The sequence below is a fragment of the Lissotriton helveticus genome, chromosome 2_1, assembly GCF_964261635.1.
Source record: "Lissotriton helveticus chromosome 2_1, aLisHel1.1, whole genome shotgun sequence".
In the NCBI taxonomy this organism is placed as follows: domain Eukaryota; kingdom Metazoa; phylum Chordata; class Amphibia; order Caudata; family Salamandridae; genus Lissotriton; species Lissotriton helveticus.
Genome location: NC_136059.1, coordinates 1,393,518,079 through 1,393,538,304, shown reverse-complemented (window position 1 = coordinate 1,393,538,304; position 20,226 = coordinate 1,393,518,079). Strand labels below are relative to the sequence as shown.

Below are 20,226 nucleotides of genomic sequence, written 5' to 3'. Positions count from 1 at the left end.
CGCGCCGCATACGCCTCAGGAGCAGCGCTGGCAAAGGAGAGCCCCACGCTGCTCAAAGGAGCACAGAGGAGTCCCGCAAGACCGGTGAGTGCGGGTGTCTCGAGGCAGGGGCTCGCTCCAACGTGTGGGGACATTTTGAAGATTTCGAGCCTGAAAAGCTCCGACGTAATTTGGGCAGCATCTCTGTTTTCGAGCCTGGGAGGCTCCTACGTCCCGGGGGCATTTTGTTTCTAGAGCCCACGAGGCTCCCACGGAAACAGGCAGCAGTTTGTTTAGAGCCTGAGAGGCTCCACCAGCCTGGGGGCATTTCGGAGGGTAGAGTGGCCCCGGTTGGCAGCGGGTTGCTCCCCCAGTGTGCCAGCATTTGTCTAGAGCCCACGAGGCTCCGGAGGGCACAGCTGTTTGTTTTAGAGCCTGCAAGGCTCCCACGTTGATCTGAGGGCGCAGCTGATTATTGTAAATGTAAATGTAAATGTACAGGAATTTATATAGCGCAAATCACCAAGCGGTTTCTAAGCGCTTGCTTAGGGAACCCGTCCTGGTATTCCCCTGTGAGATAACCCCGGCAGGGTATCCGCAAGGTGAAAGCCAGGCATCCCGCCGCGAGGGGCCGTTGTGGAGATTAAGCAAGCTATTGCCCAGAGTCGCAGAGTGAGAACCCGTGAATCGAGTAGGCACCGGAGCGAGAATTGTCGAGTCCATGGACATTTTAGGACTCAAGACCCCGCCGAGCCGGGAATTGAACCCTGGTCCCGGGCTGACCTCTGCTTCCAGGTCTGCCTCCTCTAACCAGTGAGCCACACTTCTCCACCTGATTATTCCTCGAGCCCACAAGGCTCCCACATTGTTTTGGGTCCTATTATATTTTGAGAGCCCCAGAAGAGAGCCAGGAGGCACGCTGGTGCCAGGCTCCGTTCCCCAGCGGCCCAGCACTTAGTGGGCAGCTGCATCGTTTAGGCCCTGAGAACTGTTGCGCATTCTTCTTTGGCTGCCTGCGCAGCCAGCCCAGACATTCTGGACATTGGGCCTGTGAGCCCCTGAAAGGCCAAGTTGGCCTGGGGTCAGTTCTGTGAGCTTTTGCGCAAATGTGATGACCTACCTAATGTGATTTCTGCATTGTATGCAATGCCTTTTTGCCTATACCTCTAAATTTATTTTTATACCTAGGAGGTTGTTTTTCCTAGTATAGGTTAAACTAGTGAGTTCATAGTTCCCTGCGTGATATATGCCTAAGGTGGATAGGATTGCGTAGGGTGTACTTACCTTCTACCAGTGGTTACTGGTTGTGTGCTACATTTGGTATTTGGTGCTATCAGTATTCTATGTTCTAAGTGCTATTTCCTACAAAGTGCTATTTCTACCAAGTGCTTATTCCTGACAGTGGTCCCTGTGGCCCTGTCCTGTGTATATACTCCCCTGTAAATTCCGCCAGTGGCACAGTGTAAATTGTGTGTTTATTATCTAATGTGTTTGGTATAATACAAAGGCTATTTTTATATATAACCTTGTGTGGAGTTTCCTTTGTGGTGGGCCTTGGGTGTTGTTGCTGGGTGAGCGCGCAAACGCTTTACACATTGCCTCCAAGATAAGCCTGACTGCTCGTGCCAAGCTACCAAGGGGGTGAGCAGGGGTTATCTTTGACGGGTGACTTCCTTGCCCTGACTAGAGTGGTGGTTTCTGACTGGCTTTGGCGCAAGCCTCAGCAAACCAGAAATCCACATTTCTAACCGTGGGGATATTCTAAGGTATGGAATCCAACACTAACCTGTTTCTTTCAGATTAGATAAATAACACATTATACATTTTAAGACATAAGCAAATTCTCACCTTGTCAGGATGAACAACAAGCACCGCTTTTCGATAGTACTTCTTTACTTGATCAGCTGTGACAAGATCTGCAATGCCAACAGGCTTCCACTTTGTTTCACCTTCCCAAAGCACTGTGTGGAGTGTGGAAATCAATGCTCTTATGTTTCTTTCCTTCCCTTCAATCCATTCTAGAATCTAAAAATAAAACAATGAACTTCTGTGGTTCACTGACCAGATTTATTTCTTATTAATGTTATACCTGTTGGAAAACTTAACACCATTGTTATGACTAGGTCAATGGTGCATTCACAGTTTTAGTAGACAGCAGAACTCAGCACCACTCCATGTTTATTTGACTCTTGACTATGTTTATTCTTTCTTGAAACATTAAATTACAAAAGTTGATATGTGGAGCAATGTATCACTTTTCACAGACAATGTAAAACAAAACAAATCAATGCCAAATATCTGGGCAGAACCCTGTATAGGAGTTCTCCAAGGGAATCTTACCATATTGACTATATTGGGGGGCTAAAAAAATAAATACTTGAAGCTTATTCAAGGGGTCCCAAAATCAGCACTTACTATGATGTGGGTATTCAGAGAATACAAGACAGATCCTGGGTACTTTACTTAAACTTCTTGACCTTGTTATGGTTAAATCCCAGGGCTATGTAACTCATTGTAATGGCACGCTCTGCAAACACCCAAATACCTCGTCTGAGCCATATCAAATCTGGCCTCTCATCTGGGAATGACATCTTGTAATAATAGCATGGGTGCCGGCCATAAACCCCAAGCAGTTAATACACAAGCATTGGCAAAGCCAATAGGTCTGAGCAATGCATGAGTTATTGGCTTTGTCGTACGAGTTACTTACCTTCTGTAACGATGTATCTGGTAGAGACACAGTCTAGTCGCAGATTCCTTAACTTAGAATATCCCCAGGAGTCAGGCTGGGTCCGGAGATTTTTCACAGCAGCACCTCTGCGCGCCGGGGGACGGCGCCGTATAGCTCCGACATCGTCCGCGGACATGACCTCAGCGAAGCCATATAAGTCCCTTCTGTTGCGCTGACGTCAGTTTTCTTCTGAGAAACTTTTCCGCGCCACAACGCGGAGCCACCACCAAAAACTTTGAGAGTATGGGAACAGTGTGTGAAAAAAATGATGAAAATCAGTGAAACAAAAAGAATGGGATGGTGAGAAACACAACCACTAGGGACAGTAACAAGCACTGTACACTGAAAGCAATTGAAGGGAAAGAGCCAAGCAGCGCTCTGAAAAGCAGCCCTGCAAAAGCGAAGGCAATGCCCTCCCCCGAGACAAATTAAATTTGCCAAAGCAGATGACAGAAAGCCTTCAATCGCAAGATCCGACCGTGACATGCAACAAGACCTGAACCATAGAATTAAAAACGATCCACCAGAGGTCGGCAACACTAGGCATGCCTTAAACCTTTGTAAGGGAACTATTGGGGAGAGGCCCAGTGAGGGAGACCCCAAGCCAATTGACCGTAGTAGAATCAAAGACAAGAGACCCTAAAACAATGAAAAAGCGTGGGAGGGAAGGAGGGAAGAACGCTAGAAGACCCCACACTGGAAAAACCACGTTCATGGTGTAGGGATGTAGGAGGAGGCATGAACCCTGTGCCCTAACCAGGGTCAGGGTGTAGGAATGTAGGAGGAGATATGAACCCTCTGCCCCATCACTAGAATGGGAGGTGCAAAACAGGGAAACCAGAAAGAACCATCCTACCGAGGAGGAAAGATGAAAGATGTCCCCCCGCAGGAAGACAAAGCCGCCCAAAGGGAGGCGCAAGCATAAAACTCAACCTGAAAAGGTCCTTGCAGAACGGGGAGGATGGGCGGGCATTAGTGAATCTGCGGCTAGACTGTGTCTCTACCAGATACATCATTACCGAAGGTAAGTAACTGGTACATCTGATAGAGACATCTAGCCGCAGATTCCTTAACTTAGAATAGATACCAAAGCCAAACCCCAGAGGAGGCGGGTCTGCGAGTGAACCCCACCAAAGTTCCAAAGGAACCAAGCCGTCAACAAGTTGACTAAACACAGTGGGGGCAGCAATGCCACAGTGGCCAATCCCAGACCAGAAGCTCTGCAAGGAGCAACAAACAGTGGGAGGCAAAGGATCCCAAGCCGCCGAGACTTGGCATGAAAGCCCATCAGAGTACACAGTGTAGAAAAGGAGCACAGAACCAGAAGTGCAGTGTGGAACGAGAGAGCCCAAAACCTCTGGAAAAGAAGGGCTTAGAGAGAGGACAAGACGGTATGACCGAGTCCACAGGAAAAGAAGAGCCCAGAGAGAGGACAAGACGATATGACAGAGTCCAAGCATACAGGGTGAATATGGCTAACAGTGGAAGAAGCACTTTGGAAGCGCACCAACGAGGACACCGGGGACAGGAGTGGGAGGGTGCTGACCATGCCCAGGAAGATCAAATCTCACTAAAAACACTAGACTTGATAGTACGTAATCTCTGTTTCCAAAAGAGACATTGGAAAGGGCGGACATGAAAAACATAAAATCATGACTACAAAAAGCACATTCGTGTACATAGGGTAGACTGTGTGTACAGCCAGAACCACACCACATAAAAGGAAAGGCACAAGGAAGTGCCGGTGAGAATAGTCCAGACGCGAGAGATGTCTCACCAGGTACGTAACCTGTGAAAGGGATCCGTGAAGCCAACACACACAGAATGAAGGAATGCACCTACGAGAAGTCCATGGCAAGCCCAGGGACACCATAGCTAGAACCTAGCGTGCGTGACCCCAGGCTGTGTGTAGACACCAGACATAACAAACATCAGGAGAAGACTCAGCCATAAGGATGAGTGGCATAGAAGAAACAAGAATGCACTGTAGGTAGCAACAGCCATTTTGCGGCAGAACCGGATAGATGAAGTCCTGATATATAAGCAATACCAGCCACTCGGCAGGGAGGAGCCACAGTCCTACGCAAGGCAAACTGGAAGGGTGACCAGTACAGGAAGAACCACTACAAAGCGTACATAGCGCAACAGGATTTGTATAGAGATGAGCACACAAGAACAAAGACGACAGTGAACGTCCTAAGGAGAGCACCTCTACAGAGAGCATCAGCAGCATCCCGAAGTACAAGTTTGCCAAAGCTCCAGCTCCAATGGCAGCCGGGGAAGAGGAAAACCCGTGCCGGGTAAGTACCCAGGAAAGCAAGGCACAAGGCAATGTACATGAGTGGCGCAAGTTATTAAGATGCCACCATGCAAGAACAAAGTACGAAAATCACTACCCACCACAGAAGAGGAGGGGAGAACCAGGCATCAGAAATCGTCAGCCCTCCGTAACAGCGAATACAGTGGGGAGCAACCACCAGATGCGCATACAACATAGGAGAAGTGCGCCATGGCAACCCTGCGTGCCCTAGTACAGCGACAGGGCACTGACAAAGGTCGTCCAATGGTAGGACATCCGCAGCGGCAGAACTATGCAGAACAAACAGAGAAGGAAGGGAGACTGAAAGGGCCCTCCTGGAAGAAACAAACAAGGCAGAAACCCAGAGAAAGTGAGCATCTACACTTGCAAAGGAGTGCGACCGACGAACTGCAGACTCCAACGGATAGGCCATAGAACAATGCCAACCGCTTGTATGTGAAAAAGACCACAATCAGATTCGCAGGGCAACGCCCTCAGAAAAAGACTCCACAGGAGCCTACCAAGCCTTATGTGTAAGGGAGGCAGCTGCACAGTAGCCAACTATTAACCCACATAGGGTACCTCAACCCAGCCAGGGGCACCTCTTGAGCCGGGGCTCATAGACAGAGGATCAACAGAACAGAAGTAGCCGACCAGCTGCAATAAAGGGAAGCAAAAACGGCAACAAGCCGACCAGGCCACCTGGGTATTACAGAATGAACCCAGGGCTCAGAACAACACTGCACATGGAAGAAACAGACCGTAAAAGGGTGTCAAAAACATGAAATCATGGCAGGCTAGACAGGAGGCGGTTGACTGCTGAGTCCGCATTACTGTCAAAAAGGGATACGCCATTAAACGGCAAATCCCGTAAACTCTCTCGGATATTTTCAGGGAAATTACCATTGCGCAGCCAAGCATGGCGACGCAGAGCGACAGACCTGGCCATCCCCCGACCCACAGAGTCGGTAGAATCCATGGCCGATCACACCATGAAGGAGACGAGCCAGGTCAGTACGAGGACCCTCGGGAAGAAGACCTTCTACCGAGTCCCAAAGGGCAAAAGTAGCCCGTGCAAACACGCAAGCTGTGTTCAAGGCACGGATGCTCGAACTAGTGGACGGAAAAATATGACGACCACAGGTCTCCAACCTGGTTGGGAGGCAGTAATGGGAGAGGAGAGGAAGGCTGCGTGGCGAAAGCCACCTGGACGACTCGGCCCTGAGCCCTAGGATGAAGGGACAAGCAGACAGGGTCATCGGGAGCTGGACAATGCCGATGTGCAATGACCTGATTCACAGGGTCACCAGAGGAGGACCGTGCCCCTGTGCCAAGAAGGGTGTCAAATAATGACTCACCAAAAGGCAGCAAGGGCTACCCCTCCACCTCACCCCGGTGGAGGATATGTAATAATGGATCGGAATTCAAAGAGACCGAGAGGGGTTGCAAATGTAAAAGAGTGGCAGCCCCGCGAATAGCCCTTGTAAAACCAGCACTAGCCTCTGTAGGCATTCTAGGGGGGCGATAACCGTTCATCTGTAGGGGATGGTTGAAGGCTAATTCGTCCAATGGAAAAGAGAGATGCCGAAGGCAGATGAACAGGGGGCAGCGAAGCCAAAGAGCAAGGAGACACCCCTGGGTGAGCTGGATCTGCGTCCTCCTCAAACAGAGGAACAATAGGGGCCGGGGACAGCTCCGGCATCGTATCGACGTCAACAATAAGCAGAGCCGACTCGGCCCTGTCTGGGACCGGCGTCGACTCACCCTCCACTGAGATATGTGGAGAGGAAGGATGTCGACAAGTAGTCGAAACCCGCGGTGCGGCCATCGCCAACGACGGCGCAGGAAGCCGCAAAGGGCTAGGTGGAGACATGGCAGATAGGCTCAACGTCTGACTGGGATGCCCGTCCGGCAAGTGTCCCGACATTGCACTGACTCTGGAACTGGAGTTGAGAGACTCGGCCGGCATTGAGGGCGAACCCACCGGCAAAGATCCGACCTGAGTCCCTACCTCCACTCTGGGACCTGAAGGCGCCCCAGTGAGAGGAGGTGACCCAAAAATGGATTGCAGAGTCTTGAAATAGGCTTCCATTTGGGTTTGAGTCGCCCCGTCACCTGGAAAGGATGGGTATAAGGGGGTGGGCGACCGGCAAAGACCGGGAGCCGTGAGCCCCGCTGTCACCGTGAAGTGAGGCCGTTGACCTCCGTGACTTGTGCTTCCGCTTACCTGCGTGAGGCGAATGACGTCCGCGAGAACGACTCTGCGACCGGACTCGAACAGAAGCCCCAGCCCGAGATGGAGAGCGGCGCCGAGCGGGACATCCGGGCAGCCAATAGCTTCATCCAGTGTTCCCGCAGGGACTTCAGCCTTATCTGCTGGCAGGCGTCGCACTCCTTGGAATCGTGGTGCGCTTCTAAGCACCACATGCAGATCGCGTGCGGATTGGTCGCTGACATCTGCCGCGCGCACGACTCACACGCCTTAAAGCCCGAAGGCATCACACTGTTCCCGGATGCATGAAGGAGTCCAGAAGGTCTGGGCAACAGGCCAGGCCAAAGGAACCGCTTACTCCTGTATCTGCATCAGGACGCTGAAAGAAGGAAAAGGCCGTCAGCGAGCCGGGAGGGACTTATATGGCTTCGCTGACATGTCCGCGGACGACGTCAGGGCAGAGCCATACATCGCCGTGCTCCGGCGCGCAGAGGTGCTGCTGCAGAAAATGTCCGGATCCAGGCTTACGCCTAGGGATATTCTAAGTTAAGGAATCTGCGGCTGGATGTCTCTATCAGATAATGTCTTTTAGCCAGGTTGTATAGCACAGCTGCGATGCAGCATGACCAAGTCCTTGAAAAGAGCGCTATGATGTAGCTGGGTTCTGAAAGCAGATGTACTGTATGTGGTACCTGAACAACACAAAGGCTGAGTAGATATTGCACATGAGTAGTCAGGTTAGCATTAGGGCATTATAGTTCTCACCAGGCGTTTCCTACTTAGATCTCTTTGGGTGGGTCCTAGCAGGCTACCATGTAGAAAAGAATCGAGACATATAACCTTGTTGGGCACTGCTGACTGAGTTCTACCGAACATTTCAAGTTGTAAATAGTGAACTACTGTTTCTGACTGCCTATTCTTTGCTCAAAAAAGGTTTGTGCTAGATTGTTTACGAAGGGTGCAGCCTGAAAAATGGATATGCATTGGCTATGAGCTCCGACGTGTGTCAGCCACTGCGTGTATACCGGAGTGCGCATAGGACTGAAGTATGTACATATATCACATTTCAAAGCTCTCAGTGCGTATGCCTGTTCTCTAGTGACATTGGAAATCATTGGCTTAAATTAGCATACAGATGTGCAGCGCTTTGCTAATGAACCCAATGTGTTTGGCGCCCCCTCCACCCCACCCACCAAAACACAATCGATAACTTTACGCAATTGTGTGTTGTGCCAAGTAGACACCTGGGCACATTAGCATGCTCTGAAGACCACAAGACAGCAAGTGCTGAGTGCTCTGAATGAACACCGGCTTAAAAAATGGGCACATGAACAGGGAGAGTGCACCTTTCCACAGTCTGCCCTTGCTCACGGCGAGGGGAGCAGACAGACAGAAAATGCAAGTAAACGAAATACTTTAATGTTTGGTGATAAAAATGAGTTGTGTTTATACCCGCGGCACTGTGGACTCACGGAGTTGGGGTATAAAAGGGAAGGAGTTGTATTTTCACTTTTAAGTTAAACAATTCGTCCAACTCTGTACATAACTCCACTTAACACTAAAATATTAAGTCAAACTGCGCTGTGTTTAATAGACAATTTTTCATCGTTGATTTCTGCGACCGAAAGACAAGGTGAGAGACAAGTTTGGTTGTCATCATGGCGCTGCAGCCTCTTAAAGGGCTATTCATTATTGCTGCACCCGGCCCACTCTGTACCGCAGTGGCCGACCAGACAGAAATTTCAATTATTCTCAGCATCTATTGGCCGGGGGCGAGTGTCACAAACTAAACGTGAACTTGTAAACGGGAAGACCTGGTTTCGAAACCCGGCACACTGCTTGCCCGTGATGTGCGCTCTTGGGCAGACTGCGCATGACTATTGATGGAACGTAAAAGTTTAAAGAGGATTTCCTCTATCAATTCTCTTCGTTAAATGCAATTCATGATACTAATATTAATAAATGTGCAAAATAAATAATGATGAGAAACGTGAGATTTTTTACTGCATCGTAAAGGCATGCAGAAGTGTTCTGTAAACTTGAAAGAAGTGAAAAGAAATAAATAAAGAGAGAAAACAATTGACTTATGAAATGTATAGCCTCGAAAATGTGCTGCTGATTACCTAATGTGATAAGTGAAACGCTTGAAGACGATTAAAATGCTTAGTTATGCTTAGTTTAAAGATGTTCAACAGTAATAAGATTTTCTGTTTTATCCTAGTGGTATGCAAAAATAAATGTAAAATAACAAGAGTGACGCATAATTATCTACTTGAAGTATAAAAATGTGAGATTTTTTTATAGTAGTACCTAATTATTGACGTATGGGGAAAACTGTAATGAATTAATTTACTAAAAAACTTAAATATTCACATTCACGTGTGTTTTATGGTAATTATAACGGGATAATGATTCAACAAGTTTCGTGTAGGCCTCAAATGCTTCATTACCTCGTTTAGAAAAGCAGAATCTAGCTGAAGTAGTCATTGTCAGACGCTTTGAGAACTATTCCGAGAGTTTCTTTTCCATGCTTATGAACAATAGGTCCCTTTCTGATTTAGCAAAACTTTTTGACAGAAATGTATCAATACAATTGCAAACCCAGAGAGCGCATCTGGTAACGGACAGACGGTGAACAAAGGAACTTCTTTACTTCTGAGGGAAGGATGGAAATTATGAAGTTGTTAAAATTGATGATTTAGCGAAAGGATTACTTAATGTTTCTGGATTTTTTAGTGAGGTATTGATCACACCATGAGCAGCCCACTGTGACCAACCAATGGAAACCATAATGTACAAGGGAAGTAACATTTTGTGAGCTTAACTTAGAACTTTTGGAAGAGGCTGGCTATGATTTACAATTTCCCTGCCTGGCATGCTGTCTGACTGAACTGTCATTTTCTTTTACGCCAAACCCCATCAAGCTGAACTTTCTGAACTGACTCACCTGCGCTTTGCCAGCTGGGAAAGTGAGCAGGTATAACTCTTCGGCTGGAGAGTTATGGGCACAATCCTGTGACTCCTTATGCTTCAATTCTGCATAATTGGTTTGTATGACCTAAATGCTGAACTCTATTTTCCTATGTTCTCTTGTTTTATCCTCCAGGTGATCAGCAAACTTTCTATTTTCTGAGTCTGTATGACATTGTGTGACTAATACTAAATGAATACACTGATCAAGAACTTACATGTGATTTGTGTTGCCAGCCTGACCCAGGGGACCCGCATTAGGTTTTCCGGGGAAGACACCACCACAACAAGTGAGACCTTTCCAACATACGGCGGCCCGTTACTGCTGTATGCACGCGTGATTCGTTTAAAAAACTGCCTTTAAAGATCAAGCCAGTAATAGAGATACCATCACTGATTCTCTCCGTCTTTTTAATCCCATTTTCTGTAGTATGTGAATTAAAAGAGGTGTCCCCCCGGACCAGATACGAACGCCTACTGCAGAATCAATATAACTAATTATTTAAATAGTTCACATAGATTCAAATACAAGGCAAATCTGCTGCATGGCGCTGGATATCGCTATATATGCTTTTTTATATAAGCATGTTCACAGCACAATAAGCAGCACAATAGCTTGCACGGTAGGATTTCAATCCTACAGACTAGACACTGCCCCTGCTTTTAAACAAAACAGAGGACAGCACGCCCTATTCTTACAATGTGAGAAGGCACTAGCACCAAACAGGCTGTACAGTGTGCATGGCATTTATTTGTTATGTAGTGTGCATGGTACGGCATGTGTATAAGTGGTACTTGGTACATATATGTCTGACACCTCGCTAAGTATTTAGCACATGATACTTACCACCAGTACTGGCGATATTTATGGAATGCATGTTGTGAGCAACATATATCAACCACCAGTACTAGCGATATCTGTGGAATGCTTTCCTAAACTGTTGTATCTTGTTATGTTGTGTTCCTTTACAGGTATTCTACATTTTAAGAGGAACTACACACCGTCAGTCCTCGTCGCGTAAAAAGCACTCCTTAGCGTGAGTGGTAAAAATACTTTTCACGTGGTAATTTTTTACCACTCACATTCTTCACATCACCCACTTTATTTAGAGAGGTCCTGAAGAAAGCCCGAATAATTCTTGTTATGGGCTGAAACATGTTGACCGGAGGATAATAAACAGCTACACATATTACTTGTAGCCCCTTTATCCACTCTCTTGTCTTTTTAACCATACCCCAGATCACCACGAATAAAGTAACGGGAGAAATCTGCAGGTATTTTTAAATATTTCACTCACTTCATCACACTCACTTACACCTCACACCTGCTTCACTGTAAACAGGTGTCGTAGCACAGCTGGGTAGCATTCGGCTACCCGACTGGGACCCGATGATGAAGCATGACACCAACCAGGTTGGTGTGTGAGGGTTTTCTTAACAAACCTTTGAGGTGCCAGACATTCTAATGTTAGACAGTCATTTTTTTCTGACCGTCTTCTTTGGTTACATTATAAATTACAGGGACAAGGACAGCCGTCCTAGCTCTCCATTTTGGTTTTGAAGAATTTGTGTTTCTTGACCATTCAAATTCAGGCAAAGATAAATAATATACATGAGAAATTTCCTTGTATTCGAGTCACTGTTAGTGTGGAATTTCTTGTCATAAGATTTATTGAACAACATGTATTGGAAGTTGTTTATTTTTAGCTTGCAAGTGGCATTTTCTTATTCCAGGTCCTCGTAAGATTTTCCCACATGTTCTCTTGATATCCAAGTCCCTATTAGCTCACATTAAAGATCTATCGGAGGATCTAAAGTAAGTTATATTGAGTTTGACATGGGCCCTTAGAGGAAACTGTTTGAACTTTGAGCTGGATCACTATGTTACAACTCGCCAGCTAAAATAGGGAGTGCACACATGTATCGAATATGCATTCAGTGTGCTACGCATCACACCCTCCTTAACTTGTTGTATCTTTTGGCAGACTATTAATGGAATGTAGTTTTTGATAAAAAAAAAACCACCATTGTAAGAAGTTCGCTAGAATGTCAGAATCGAGAGCTGAGGCTCAGCACCACCTTGTGAGTGATTCCAAAATTAACGTGAAACAAGCAACGAGACATTAATAAAAATAAAAAAATTAACTTCTCACTTTAACACCATAGCTGCGGCCGTTATTTCGGGGCAGTGCGGGCGTTCCATTAGGTGGGCGGGGCTCCGTCGGCCATTGGCTGACGGCAGCACTAGTGAGGTAGTGCTCCCGTCGGCCGAGCACGGAACGGGTTAAAGTCCAAAAATAAAAAGTCAACAGTCACACTCGGAAAGTCGCATCTGACATGTGACCTAGGTCTTTGAATGTACAGCAAGTGTGACGAGATAAGAACAAGATTTACAGTCCTGTTTACAGCAACGGAGCTCGGAGAGAGTGAAAAGACGAGTGAGCACTCATGTGAACTGCTATTTAACAAAGAAAAAAGGAGTTCCAAAAATGGGAACAAAGGATGGATAGTATTAATTGGTTCATGCTCTTGCGGAGGGCTAAAAACAGCAAGCCATGGACAAATGGGGAGAAAGATTATGAGGGCAAAGATGGAGCCAGCAAATGGGAAGCCTGTGCGTAGGCTAAAGCCCACAAAGTATATACAACCTATCTCTTCAAGACAGTGCATGCACTGTCTAGAGCTGGGTCCTAAAAATTGTCCTGGGATTAAATGTCAATGAGTCCTAGATGAAGGTAGTTCACACATATTGAGAACTGGTCTATAACAAGATAGCGTAGAGGAGACAAAATGTTATTTGTCTGTTGGCAATAATAGAAATGATAGTCTAATGGATCGCTTGTGTTGCTTCAAGCATCTATTGCTTAATAAAACCATTAAGTGGGGAACTATAGCCCCAACAACTTGTAAAATATGAGAAGTCTTCATTCAAATAAACATGCACTTTTTGTCATCTTGCCCACTGTATAGTGATATCAGAATAAATACCATAGTTTTGGTACTAAGGAACCTGGATTTCAGCGTCGATGGACGCTGGGGTGGAGTCGTCTGAACGTTTACGACCTCCACAGGGGACTCAACCTGGACGCCGTTCGACGTCAATCCCTCAGCAAAAGGCGCATGTTTGGACAGACCGGACGTCGAGCCGGGCGTCAGAGCCGGCGCCTCCTCCGACATCAGCGTAGGAAGCCGCTCAGGCTATGCAAAGACTGACGGGGTGGGCTGGACGGGCGACTGGGAAGACCCACTGGCGTATCATCTCCGGAACTGGAGTCAATGCACACAGCCGGCGCCGAGGAAGAATACGCTGGCGAGGACCCTCCACCTGTTTGGGACCCGAAGGAACTCCAGGGACAGGTGGGGACCCAAAGTACGACTGGAGTGCAATAGAATACACCTCCATTTGGGCATGCGTCCTACCAACCCCCGGAAAAGATGGGTATGGAGGATACGACTGCCGGGCGCCCTTACCTGGCATAGAGCGAGAGGAGAGGACGCCAGCAGTCCGCAAATGGGAGGAAGATCTCTGTGCTTGCCGCTTGTGTTTACCTGCCTTCAAGCGACGTTCGTGGGAATGACCCCTGGAACGAGCCCGATCCAGAGGGGTAGAGCGGCAACGCAAAGCTGCTGGACCAGACAGCCATGCGGCCAGCAGTTTCATACGGCGCTCTCTCAGGGACTTGGGCTTCATCCGCTGACAGGCGTCGCACTCTTTTGAGTCGTGGTGCACGCCGAGGCACCACATACATATGAGGTGCGGGTCAGTGCCAGACATCTGACATGCACAGGCTTCACAAGACTTAAAACCTGAAGGCATTGGACACTGTTCCAGCGACACCAAAGGCGTCGAAAAGGATAAAAACCTGGCCAAGGAACTGCTGGTTTTCCAGGGTCCGCGTCGGGACGCGGAAAAGGAGAAAACTGAAGTCAGCGTGCCAGGAGGGGCATATATGGCTCTGCTGACGTTATGTCCGTGGACGACGTCAGGGCGGAGTCGTGCGGCGCCACCCCCCGGCGTGCAGCTACGGAAAGATTTCCACATCCAGTCGGAAGCCTGGGGATATTCTAAGTGAAGGAATCTACAGCTAGACATCTCTATCAGATATTATGGTTTCTGTTACAGTTCAACTGAAACCGAAGCTAGCATGCTAATATGTATATTTAAGTGGTTTATCACACGTTGTTGTTCTACCTTGCATTACACATCTCTTTATGCATACCTTGCAAACATGACTGCACATGTTAGAAGTTATATAGAAATCATACAGGTTATGAAAAAAATGAAATCTGTGAAGATATTTTTAACTGACCAAATTCAAAAAATTCTATAAACAAGCTTTCTTAACCAAACACAATCAGATTTAAAGTAAATGAATACATCTTCTGTGACGCATTATCTGGTAGAGACTATCTAGCTGCAGATCCTTACCTTTGAATTTCGCAGGAGTCAGGCTGGATCGGTAAACTTTTGCTGAGCAATACCCCTTGTGCGTGCCGTCGGGTGGATCCATTCTGCTCCATGCGATGTCAGCGTCATTAGCGTCAGTTATGACGTTGCACTGCCTATATATGTGCCACCCAGGCGCATGGACGTCGGTACTTTTAGTTTTTTCCACGCCAGAAGCGCAGAGCCACGAAGTAACTAATGTAGTGTGCAAAACTATGGCGCTGAACAGGGGAGTAAACCTAGTTCTAGAAAATTAGTCTGCACAGCGGGGAGGCATGGGTGGGGCTGTAACAAATCTGCAGCTAGATAGTCTCTCTACCAGATAATGCGTTACCGAAGGTAAGTAACTTGTTCATCTGATAAACTTCTAGCTGCAGATTCCTTACCTTTGAATTAGATACCCAAGCCATACCGTGGGTTGTGAACCAATACCTTAAACTAAGAAGTCCTGCAGGCCTGAACAGGCAAAATGCCTGTCTCTTCAGACTTGATGCACAAGTTACTACTTGTGTAACGATATATCTGTAAGAGACATTAGTTAGTGATAGATTCCTTACCTTAGAATATCCCCAGGCGTCAGACTGGATCCGGAAATTTTTGCGAAGCAATACCCCTGCGCGTTGGTAAGCGTCGTCCGCGGATCCGCATCCGTCGTCGTTAGCGCCGGAATGACGTCGTCGGAGTACTTAGACGCCGCCCATGCGCGCTGACGTCAGTTCTGATACACAGCTTTTCCGCGCCAGATACGCAGAGCCATGATAGAACCAACACTGGTGCCAAGAAACTAGGGCCCTGAGAGGGGATGACCTTAACCCTATATATCGGTTCGCAGAACGGGGAGGATGGGTGGGTCGGTAAGGAATCCATCACTAACTAATGTCTCTTACAGATATATCGTTACACAAGTAGTAACTTGTGCATCTGAAAGAGACCCGTTAGTGATAGTGTCGTGTATTTCTATAGGTTCTGAATCGATCCCCCTATTCCTGACCCTATTCTGGTTAAACTACCTAGCTAGTTAACTAACAGTCAGCCCATGAGGCAAGAAATCCCCCATGATGCAGATACCGTTATCTGACTCAGTCACACTACGGCACAGGAACGTGTTATCTGATTAGGTCATAACGCTTGAGATCTAATTAGACAAGCGACATTCCTCCAGCCCCTGATAAGGCATACGACGTTCTCATAACAAATCAAACCTATGACAACCTGGAAAATCCGTGCGGCCATTGTTTTGATTTCACAGAGAACTTTTGCAAAAGAATGTGCTAACGAGCAAGTCGTATGACATCTTTATTGACGTACCTATGTCCATCCTTACGTCAATCTCGGCACCTTTTAAGGTATAAATATTGCCGACCTTGCCCTATGCAAACACACGCGTGGTGACAAGACGGAGCAGCCATACTTGCCGAAGCCGAGAGCAGAAGCAGACCCCGCAGGCAGCAGCCCCGCCTTCCTGACGCGCTGAGAGACGCGCTGCTATCTCAAGCCGAGAGACCCAGCACCGGCGCTTCCGGGTAGCCCTCGCAGGCAGCCTGGAATATCGAGAGCAGAGAAAGAGATACCATTCCTCATTCATCCTAAATTCCAGGTACAGAACTGAATAACCCCTCCTAGAGAATTCTTTAGTTATTCACTTGGCAAAAACAAACTTAACTTAAACTGTAACTTTCTATTCCCGCCCACGCATTAGACTTAGGTCAGGTACACGGGGTAGGCGTATTTAGAAACACCAGTTGAGTACGTTTAGTCAAATGTATATGTGTATGTAAATATATTTTAATCATTTTAAACATCATATGGCTCAGAAACCATATCAATGTTTTTACAGTATTATTTTATACTATTGCTTTTAATGTATGCACTTTACTTAACTATAAGTATTGCAATAATATCGATCCATTTCTCTTGTACGAGAAAAGAGACTGATCAATAAATAACAGCTTTTATTGAACACGCCCGTCTCTTCCTTTTCTCTACATTCTGATGAGACTAAGAATGCACGTACTGACTGAGTAAAATAATTGCCTTGTGCTCACACGACTCTTGAGATTGACTCTTGATTAGGGGAGAGCAAAGTTGTCATGTTCTATGGTTGTCAGAAACTAAATCCCTTCTTGTCTAATCAGGGGAGTTAATTCCTTCCTTGAACATTCGAGAAAGTTTCTAGCGAACTCTGAGCTTAGCTGGCAAACCCAAAAATTAAGTCTAGTATCGACAGTAGTAGACCTAGTTAACGTCTGGCCTAGGCCTTTACTGCTGTAGGTACTATTCCAATGCGCAGAGCCTATTGGGAAGATAGGAACTACACTACATGGCGCCCAACGCGTTTGGAAAGGGCGATAAAACTAACGTAAGACATTTAGAGTAACTCAGTCGTGCTTTCTCACTCAGACCCCTTTTTCCAAATACTCCAAAGACGTCTGGAGTGGGTGAAAGGTTATATCCTCCAAAACCTCGCAGGAGGGAACTCCTATGTATGGTTCTTGGTATAGTCAACGTTGAAGGATAAAAACATTCCCAAAATATTGTGCATCTAATCTCTGTTTCCATAAGAAACCTGATCTGCAAACAAACATAATACCATCCTGTCTGTAAAATGGCAGAGAGTGATGATGAAAGAGAGGCAATTAGATTAGCTACTGAAATAGCAGATGCTGATGCTACCATGCAAACAGCAGACCCGGATATAATACTCATCCAGGTCGCCAAAAGGAGATCTATAACCTTAAAACTTATAGAAAATGGACTGACACCTAGAGGTGGCACAGTCATATTCGTAATTGAGGCACACGAATATCGGCAGACAGAGGTATACTATTCATGGATACATTTTCCAGCAGCAAATGCTGTAACAAAGTACTTCCACTATTACAAAGTAGAGGAACCTCCTGAAACGTACACTCCTTTCGAGGAGGTGGAAGTACCACTCAAATTCCAAGAGCATTTGCTCTTATTTGATGGCGCCCTAAAACATAACAATCACATTACAAGGCTCGGTCCTTTAGGAAGACCAGGAGCAACGTGGCCGGTCCTAGCCGGATACTCACCACATCCAGACATCGAAAGAATGCCTGCAGCAGAGCTGTTAATACAGCTAAAACAACTACTAAAAATTCACAGACAATTAGTTCAGTATGTAATGCGGACTTCAACAATTCAGCCAGCGATTAAACTTCCACAGCTGACCCCTCACCAGGGGAACACAAATAAAATTACACCACAGAACATCCAATCCTGCCTAGGTAAAGTTCCAGCTAAACGGGAACAGATACCATTCTGGTTGGCACAGAAAATTACCCAAATAGAGGCGGTGTTTCCTGACACCACCCCATTAGAAAAACACAGGATTCTGACTATATGTCTCCCAATGGGAATCGCACCACACATTGAGGACTGTGACACTTGGGGTACAGTCTTTGCTTCCATCTATACAAAAACGCACGGTGTTCCATCCATTTCGGTGATACCAGATGTGCTAAAACAAATTCAAGATGAATACGGTCCAGAACCAGCTTTAACTCTTGGTATGAAATTACTAAAAGACTTCAAGCAGGTCTCGGCTATATTATTAGCCAACATAAAAGGTGAAGCAGCAAACGTGGCGATCCGCCAGAGGTTAAAAGAGACAGATATAGCAGACCAACCAGCTGAAATTGCCAGAATCATAGAAAAATCCTATGAAGAACTAGGCAGAGATAGTCTAGGTGGAATACCAGTAAAACCGCAACTGACTACAAGTCCAGAAAAAATGTTTTTTAATAATAATAATAATTCACCAAAAAAGAACTGGGATGGGAACAAACAATCCAATCCTAAAGAAAAGAAATTCCAGTCCAGAGGAAGGTCTCCTAGGCGAAGAGAGAAATCTCCAAACCCGAGACAAAGGTCACCCCAGAGTGACCCCTCTGGGAATAGATATAACCTTAGAAATAGGGATAATATTAAAAAACCTGATAGATATCAAGACATTGATACACGTCCCTCTCAATCTTTTCAGAATTCCTCGCAGAAATCGGAAAGAAGAGGACGATCAGAAGAGCACGCCAAGTCCAAAGACAAGGAACCTGCTCAACTGAAAAAGAAATTACAATTTCCAAAAAAGAAGGTAGCCAGTATCAAGGTAGTTAACAATGCCGAGAATACTGAGGACACAACTGAAAAACGGAGAGTGGGCTCAGACAATGCTAGACAGCGCAGCAGAGGTGAGCATAGCTCGCAAAGTCCTTATGAATCATCTGGAGACAGTGGACACGAATGAATACCTTCAAGTGGAAACTGCAGATACCAGAGTTAGCAAGCCCCACAAAATATACGAGATAACATTACGTATAGAGGGAGATAAGACTAGGAAAATAAGGGGACTATTTTGGGATAACCTCTCCAAGGGCTATGACATCCTTCTAGCTGAAAAAGACTGGCCACCAGAGTTTGTCAGGGAGTGCCCTCATGGCGAAGAAGTAATTATGCCTGCCTTCTCGAATCAAATGCCGATTCATAAAAAATATACACTTGCTAGAAAGTGGGCAGTGGCCTTAGCACCTGCTTTATATAAAAATCATGTAGGATGGGATGAGGATTCTCCTCCTCACAAAATCCAGTTAAAATCACAACCAACTGCACAAAGGCAGTACCCAATTAAGCAAGAAGCAAAAAAACAAGTAAATGAAATACTAGATCAGCTAGAATACCAGGGGGTGATTGAAACTTGCACCTCACAAATGAACAATCCTTTGTTTCCGGTCTCCAAACCAGACAATTCATATCGCCTAGTTTTGGATTACCGACACCTTAACACATGTTGCAAAACTTTTGCAGTGCAAAACTCACACAGTGCTGCACTAATGAATAACATAGTGCGCAAAAAATACAAAACTACCTTGGACATCTCCAACGGATTCTTTTGTCAAAACATAGCACCAGAGAGCAGATATTTAACAGCTTTCTCAGTAAATGGCACTCAAAAACAATTCTGTCGGTTAGCCCAGGGGTACAAGAATAGCCCGGGGGTATTCTCAGCGAGAGTAACAGAATTACTACAACTATATGATGATGAAGCATTATCTTATGTCGATGACATTTACTTAACAGATGATGACTTGGAGACTCACTTGAAAAGAGTGAACACCATAATACTTGGTTTCGCTGCAGAGGGTTACAAATTCAACTTCAAAAAATCCAGAATTGCCCATCTGAAAATCCAGTACGGAGGATATGAATTATCAAGTATTGCCTGGTTGACAGTCTTTTAAGAACTAGAAGAATTAAAAAATCTAAAATATGAAAAGACGTATCCTCTGCCAATCGACATTCTGCCTCTACGACATTACGCCTGTGTAATCTATACAGACGGACATGCTCAACCCTCCGTTTGGGGAAAACATGCATACAACCCCACATGTGAGATTACAAAAGAAGTGTGGCGCGGAGGTAAACTAAAACCTCTATTAACAAAATCACACTCAGTAGAAACTAATTCAGAACTACAAACTGAAATAATAGCTTTGAAAATGGCGCTAGATAATGCGGATCGCGAATTCCCGACACTTATAGTGTCAGATTCATATTTCTGCGTCAAAGCA

At 46.1% G+C, this 20,226-nt stretch overlaps 1 protein-coding gene across 1 annotated transcript in view; it reads right to left on the bottom strand.

Moving 5' to 3' along the window:
- The window catches only part of GAK (cyclin G associated kinase), a 1,786,158-nt gene that overhangs the window by 57,019 nt on the left and 1,708,913 nt on the right, over positions 1-20,226 (bottom strand). The window contains exon 27 of the mRNA XM_078676333.1: positions 1,828-2,004. Coding sequence (XP_078532459.1) covers positions 1,828-2,004 — 177 coding nt within the window. The remainder of the gene's footprint in view (positions 1-1,827; positions 2,005-20,226) is intronic.